Source organism: Protobothrops mucrosquamatus, unplaced genomic scaffold, assembly GCF_001527695.2.
Source record: "Protobothrops mucrosquamatus isolate PMUCROS unplaced genomic scaffold, P.Mucros_1.0 scaffold_301, whole genome shotgun sequence".
In the NCBI taxonomy this organism is placed as follows: domain Eukaryota; kingdom Metazoa; phylum Chordata; class Lepidosauria; order Squamata; family Viperidae; genus Protobothrops; species Protobothrops mucrosquamatus.
In genome coordinates this window covers 80,228-87,490 of record NW_015386377.1, presented here as the reverse complement: position 1 = coordinate 87,490, position 7,263 = coordinate 80,228, and the positions used below count along the sequence as shown (strand labels likewise).

General features: G+C 44.1%; 1 protein-coding gene across 1 annotated transcript in view; it reads right to left on the bottom strand.

The window, feature by feature from the left end:
• Positions 1-385: 385 nt before the first annotated feature.
• Positions 386-7,263, bottom strand: part of SMURF1 (SMAD specific E3 ubiquitin protein ligase 1) — a 39,212-nt gene continuing 32,334 nt past the window's right edge. The window contains exons 13-18 of the mRNA XM_015832091.1: positions 5,310-5,488; positions 4,548-4,685; positions 4,297-4,417; positions 3,007-3,208; positions 1,599-1,674; positions 386-587 (exon numbers count right to left, since the gene is read on the bottom strand). Of these exons, the coding sequence (XP_015687577.1) occupies positions 488-587; positions 1,599-1,674; positions 3,007-3,208; positions 4,297-4,417; positions 4,548-4,685; positions 5,310-5,488 (816 nt within the window). The 3' untranslated portion in view covers positions 386-487. The remainder of the gene's footprint in view (positions 588-1,598; positions 1,675-3,006; positions 3,209-4,296; positions 4,418-4,547; positions 4,686-5,309; positions 5,489-7,263) is intronic.

The window sequence follows — 7,263 nt, the reverse complement described above, 5'->3', positions numbered from 1 at the left end:
CGAAGACAAACATCCACAGACACCTACCAACCAAACTCCTCGGCAAACCAATGGCAAAGATACTCAACTACAGTTTGAATCTCCTATAAAAAAAGACCACAGGTCGTAGACCTTATCACAATATGTGTTACAAATCTAGCAGAATTATCGCGGGTAACCGAAACCAAGCGCTGAGCCTGGCTGCCTGTTTTTGTGGTTTGGTTTTGTCGTCGCCGTCGTTGTTGTTTTTTCCTGGGAAATGGAAGGAAGGAAAGGGAGGGTTATTGTCACGAGAGGGAGAAAGTAGGTTTGGGAACCTCCAAAATAAAAAGCTTCCCTCTTCGCCGACGCCGCTCGAAGGAAGGGGGGAAAAACAGCCTTTGCAACCCCTTAGTTGTCAAGCAAACACTTTGGACAAAAAAGAAGTTCACAGCGAGCTTCTCCTTACAGCTTTTTCGATTTGGTGGTCCGTGAGCTCAGCCATTATCGGTTTCCTTTGGTTGCCTGGTCACTCTACCGCAAAGCCACAGGTCTCTTCCACGGCGGTCACTAGCTTTTCGTAAAGCTTCTCGTAAGACTCGTAAGGCGGAATGTCAATCCGATTAAAGCTGCAGGAGGTTAGGGAACAAGACCCAGACGGGATGCTTTTTTTAATTCAACAAACTGATAACACAGGCAGTCCTCAACTTGCAACCATTTGTTTGGTGACCTTAAGGGGCTTAGGGCTGTGGGAGATGAAAATATAGCCCCTCCTCATATAATGAGATGAGGCTGGAGCAAAACTGAGATAGGCCCCAAAGTAGTGATTTAAAACAAAGCTTTAACTGTATGCTATCTTCCAAATTATTAGCCAAATAAACTCCTGAATCTTAAAGTTAAGAATGATTGTTTTGTGCTGCTGTCTCTTTGTCTTTTTCACGGGGTTTTTCCCCGACAGGACCATTTTTCACAATTACAGCCTTTGCAGCGTCCCTACGGTCCTGTGATCCAGCTTCCGATGCTTGGCCACTGGTTTCATTTTTAGGACCGTCGCCGTGTCCCAAGGTCACGTGGGACCCTTTTGCGACCTTCTGACAAGCAAAGCCAAGGGGGGAAACAGGGTTCACTTCCCAACCGGGTTACTAACTTATCAATTGCAGGGATTCTCTTCACGAGTGTGGCGAGAAAGGTCGTAAAATGGAGGCGAAACTCACTCAGCCAATGTTTTGCTTAACCCAGTGTTTCTCAACCTTGACAATTTTAAGGCATGTGGACTTCAACTCCCAGAATTCCACAGCCAGCATTGCTGGCTGTGGAATTCTGGGAGTTGAAGTCCACGTGCCTTAAAATTGTCAAGGTTGAGAAACACTGGCTTAACCACAGAAATGACGGGCTTCACTGTGGTCGTAAGTAGGGGACTACCTGCCCCACCCTCCCTGCTATTGAAGATACACGCAGAGCTAAGCCTCCTCTACCCATCTTCAGAGAATTAATTGGTTTAAGGGTCAGGCCGAATAAGGCTAATCTGGACTCACTCGTTTCTTTTTTGCATCAGGGTTTGACAACTTCCTCTGGCAGAAACAAACCACATTCTCACAGCCCGGTCTGCTCCCGATTCGCAGTCACGCCGAGGGACTTACCAAGTATGAGCTTTTGGGAGGTTGTCTGTATTTGCATCTATCAAGTGGATAGTGAACAGCCTGGGTCCTGCCGCGCCTGTAGAACCTTGCAAATAGACATTCTAGTTAAGGCCCTTCAAAAGCGTGGCTATTTTATCGCCCTGACCTGACCTCTGGTGACCTCCCATATCAACCAAGCAGAGAACAGGAACTCGGGACTCCTGCTTTAGGGCTGTGGACACACCTGAGTGCTGAGTGCTAGGAAAAGCTCCTTCCCAAGGCTGCTCTCTCTTGGCCCGAGATTCTGGAAAGCTGCTGCTTCTCAGAAGAGAGCAGAGCTGTTCAGGCAGAGGCCCGGAAACATCAGGGACCTCAAGGCTTTGATTGGCTGCCAAACTGTCGTTTTTCAACAGGGCAGAGATGTTAACAGATAAGGAGTTACTGCGTTAACTAGGTGTAATTCAGGTTTCTGTCCTCATCCACCCCACTTCTTTTGTTGCAGTTCTGCTTTTCTTTTCTTTAAAAAAAAAAAAAAAGAGCGCACACACCCCACTACAAAGTCCACCTCTGACCTTTTGCACCCAAATGGGTAATCTGAATCTTGACTTGATTCAGTGTTAAGGCAGCTTGATCTATATTAGAATGGAATGGAATAGAAAATAATAATAGAATAGAATAGAATAGAATAGAATAGAATAGAATAGAATAGAATAGAATAGAATAGAATAGAATAAGGAATGGAATAGAATAAGGAATGGAATAGAATAAATAGAATAAGGAATGGAATAGACTAGACTAGACTGGACTGGACTGGACTGGACTGGACTGGACTGGACTGGACTGGACTGGACTGGACTGGAATAGAATAGAATAGAATAGAATAGAATAGAATTAGAATTAGAATAGAACGGAACGGAACGGAACAGAACAGGAATAGAATAGAATAGAATAGAATAGAATAGAATAGAATAGAATAGAATAGAATAGAATAGAATAGAATAGAATAGAACAGAATAGAACAGAATAGAACAGAATAGAACAGAATAGAACAGAACACAGAGTAGAGTAGAGTAGAGTAGAGTATGTAGAGTAGAGTAGAGTAGAGTAGAGTAGAGCTGGAAGGGACCTTGGAGGTCTTCTAGTCCAGCCCCCTGCTCAAGCAGGAGAACCTATACCGTCTCAGACAGGTGAATGTCCAGTCTCCTCTTAAAAATCTCCAGATATGGAGCGCCCATGATTTCTGGGGGCAAGCTGTTCCACTGGTTGATTGTCCTCACTGTCATGTATTTTTCCAATGGAGGACTGGGTGGGACAGTTAGAAAGAAGAGGGAGGGAGGGAGGGAGGGCCGATGGACTGGCATGGAAAAGCAGATCCCCTCCCCAGCTGCCTCCGGCCCAAGTCTGCTAACTCAGCCCCCCGATCAGTCACCTTGCAAAGCCTTGAAACCCTGAAGGGGGACCCGCGTGGAGCCTGTGACAAACTGGAGCAGCCGCGCTCTCCTTTCCTCATCAAAGGCTTCCACCGCTTGCCAGAACCACTTGACGATATTGCTGTCGGCCATGCAGTGCTTCAGACGCGTGTTGGCTTTCCAGTCGTTCAGATCAATCTTATCTAGGCCACCAATGATGAGCTGGGAATCAGAAAGGTCCTTTTTAAAGCAGCAGGCGCCAGGACCACACGGGATACCGCATTCATACTTTTCACCCTTGACTGCTCTGCTACTGACAGTTTTTGAACAGACTTTCCATATCCACAGGGCTAGGCAGAATGACAGAGTGGGAAGGGACCTTGGAGGTCTTCTAGTCCAACCCCCTTCTCAGGCAGGAAACCCTATACCATTCCAGACAAATGGCTGTCCAGTCCCTTCTTAAAAACCTCCGGTGATGGAGCACCCACAACTTCTGGAGGCAAGCCGTTCCACTGTTTAATTGTTCTCACTGTCAGGAAATTTCTCCTTAGTTCTAGGCTGCTTCTCTCCCATTATGCTTTTTAAAACAATAATAAAATAGGAGATTTACTCTGGGCTTGGCTGTTTAGATTTGTTAACCGCTGCATAGAAGACAAATAATGTTTAGATAGTATGCAACGGAGTCCCCCACACGATTTTCAAGCAGTCTGCATACTGCTCTACCTTGGCAACCAAGATCTGTGAACTTCAGCTCCCAGAATGCTCCAGTCAGTGTGTGTGGACTTCAACCCCCAGAATTCCCAGGCCAGAAACTGCTTTCATGGGCTATTCTGACATCTTTGAAACCTATTTTACTCTCAAGCCAGTCATACGCTCTGAAAAAATAAATCTCAGAAAATTGGCTCAGCATGAACAAAAGCACAACTGTAACTTCAGCGTTGTCAAGGTGGAAGCACTGGAATCTCCTAATTCTCTACCAGGATTTTGATTCCGATTCCAATTCTCTACCGGGATTTTGATTCCACATACGCCCCCGTTTTCCTTAGCATCTTCAGGAGATCTTAACAGGCAGCAATTTTTTCCCCCCTCTATGAGTTTTAGTATGGAAACTGCCCCAAATTTTCCAAATCAAGGCCTCTAAGTTAAGAAATATCCTTCAAAAGTAAGCTTTCTAGGCATTCTTCCTCATCTTTGGACAGAATTCTGTTTAACACATAAATTCAGAACAAGGAAAATATATGTAGAGCTATTTTCGCTTTTGAGGCTACGCGAACTGCAGCAAGAGCTAGTTTGAAATAGACAATTAATACCTCAAGTTCCTTATGGTCAAAAGGCTTCAGGAGGTGTTGAGGAATAAGTTCATTAAAACCTTTCTGAAGAGCCAGGAATTGGGCTTCAATTCCTCTCATGAACCGCCAGTTTACGTACAGCCTGGGAAACAGAAAAATAAATCTCAGAATGAGTACAGAATTACTACTGGAACGGTAAGAATTTTGCAAATGGGCATAAAGCCGGTCCCCAAAAGAAGTCACAGGCTGTCTAAAGAAACAAATTGGGTCACCTGACATATTCTTTCTTGTTCTCCTCCGTAACGGAAACATTTCTTCCGTTCGGCTTGAGTTCGTGTTGCAGAATTCTGCCAAAAGCATTGTGTTCCACACAGAAGGTATGGTCCAGAACTGGAGTGATGTCGTTCTCTCTGTCAACAAGAATGCAATGTCTACAAGTCATTTCTGCAAGTGAAGGGTTTTTTTTTATTATTATTTATTTAGCCAGACCTATTGAAACATGTAATTTTAAGAGCAGAGTTCTCTGTGGCTGATCCATGCTTTAGTAAGCAGTTGTGCAGCCGTACGGTTTTTAATATTCCTCCTTGCAGAGGAAAAAAAAAACTGTAGAGAACACAAAACAAAAAAAAGGTATTTTCTGATCAAATTCTGTCCCCAAAGATATTCCTTGGATGCACTGTTGGTTGACTTCCAGAAATGCCCAGAAATGTAAAACAGTTTTCTCATGCCTGTGTTATGAGTGAGGCTGAAGATTAATTTTAGGAATTACAAGCACGCCAAACCGATTCAGAATCACAGTTCAGCTGAACAGCTTTCTAATGAAGTTCAAGGATTACTTTCTCCTATCAAGCAGTTATCCGGAAGCGCCACTGCTGATTGCTTTATAAAAGTAATTTCAGTTTTTGGGAAGTTCTTAAGTATCTACCTTGCCAAAAGCAGCTTTAAAATCTATGTAGGCACCAGTGATTGAGGTCATTCGAGCTGGTCCTCCTGACCCAATGAAAGCATTATACATTATTGGACAGAATACTTACAAAATCCAGACTAAGCTCTTATGTAGCTCTGGATCAACCGATTCCAAGTCAGATAACTGGATGGGTTTGCCCAGCAGCTGTTTGTAGAAAGGGACCGTGAAACCCCCATTGATGTAATGCCCGTGGAACACGGCCAGCCCCATTATCCGACCGACAAAGTGGAAATAAGACAGATGATCCTGAAAAGATATGCCAACCACCAAGAATTTCATTCACTGCAAGAGATGCCAGCACCGGCTGTCTTGGGGCTACACAGCTGCCTTTCGCCAGACTTCAGTTGACGTAATGGAGGTGCCATTTCATTCTTGCAAATCCTGTGGCTGAGAAGCATCAGCACACCCCTTGAATCTGGTATATTTATGCTCTTCCGTTCAGTACAATTATGTGGGATCTTTTTTTAAAATTTTATACTATAGGTAGACCTGAGTTTCTTAACCTCAGCAACGTTTAACATGGACTTCAACTCCCAAAATTCAAATTTTGGGAGTCGAAGTCCACACATCTTTTAAGTGGCTGAGGTTAAAGAGATGCTGAGACAAATTTGAGCTGTTTATAAGAAGCTGGAACAATCTTTGTCGCACTGAAGATTCACCCAGCGTATTTTTTTAGCCTCCTGCCTCTGGGGCTTGTCAGCTGCAGGTGTTTAGCCAGGAGCAGAGGGATTTCTCTTAAATGCCAGGTTCAGAGAGACTGTAGTTACTGCTGGAGGGCAAACTCGAGCAAAGCAAACTGAACAATTAACGATAACGTTGCCAGGAATTCTTTAACCCAGTGTTTCTCCACTTGAAGATCTGTGGACTTCCATCTCCCAGAGCTCTGCTGGCTGGGGAATTCTGGGAGTTGAAGTCCACAGATCTTAAAAGTGGCCAAGGTTGATGAGAAGCACTGCTCTAACCCATTTCTATTCACAGCTTCGCCTCTCTCGAACCCTTCACAAATGAGGCCAACCCCTGACTATACTCAGCCCTTTTCATTTTTTGCACTTCGGGAATGCACGTGGTTTCTTAAAGTTGTCAAATAGCAATGTTCTTGCACAGAGACGGTGTCCTTTTGGGGAAATCGTAACATACAAATCAGGGAATTATTGTTTTTAATTAAAATACAGAATGGTATCTTTACTGCTTCGGTTAATGCTTACTCCGCTCAAAAACAGCAGCCTAAACATCTTACCTTTTCGAGAAGGGTGTACCTCAGCTATCCGTGAGCTGTTTACCTGTATCTTGCTTTACCTCCAAGAGCTCCAGGCAGCATATTTAGCAAGCCCTCTTTTAATTTTAACTTAACCACAGCCCTGCAAGGTAGGATAATCTAGGACAGCGGCTTGTGTGAAGAACTTTTGCTACAGATGGCCTGGTGCTTGGATCTTTCCAATTCAAGGCCAGGGACTATACCGCTGTGTTTTACCAGTGCCGCCCCAATCTTGAAGGTTTTTTTTTTTTAAATGACTTAAATTTAGGATCGTAGGAAGTCCAATTCTAACCCACTGTTAGACAGTAGCTTAATCTAGATACACAGTGAGCTGTTAATATGTGCCGATGTTTATTTGAAGAGATAAATTCCGAGGAGCTACATAGGCAATTATTATTTAGTGGGACGTTTTTCAAACAGGGGTGGGCAACCTATAGCAATCACCAGGTTCTCCCCTCCAAACATTCCATGCAACGTCTCTACGGTTGCTGCTCATTATGAAAACTTGGACGGGGGGGGAAATGAGAGGATGGGGGTGGGTGGGAAATGAGAGGAACTGCTTTCCTTTAAAATAGATAGCCTAGAGCAGCTGAGACAGTTATTATAACAAATTCCTCTGGGTTGCTGCAACATCCTCAGACACTTGAGGATGCTTCCCCTGATGCTTTAACCACAAGCTGTAAGTCATGGCTGAGTCATAGTTTCATGCTGAACTATTGTGGCAGCAAAGGAAGTCCCACCCCTTCCATGAAAAAATGTCCTTTTT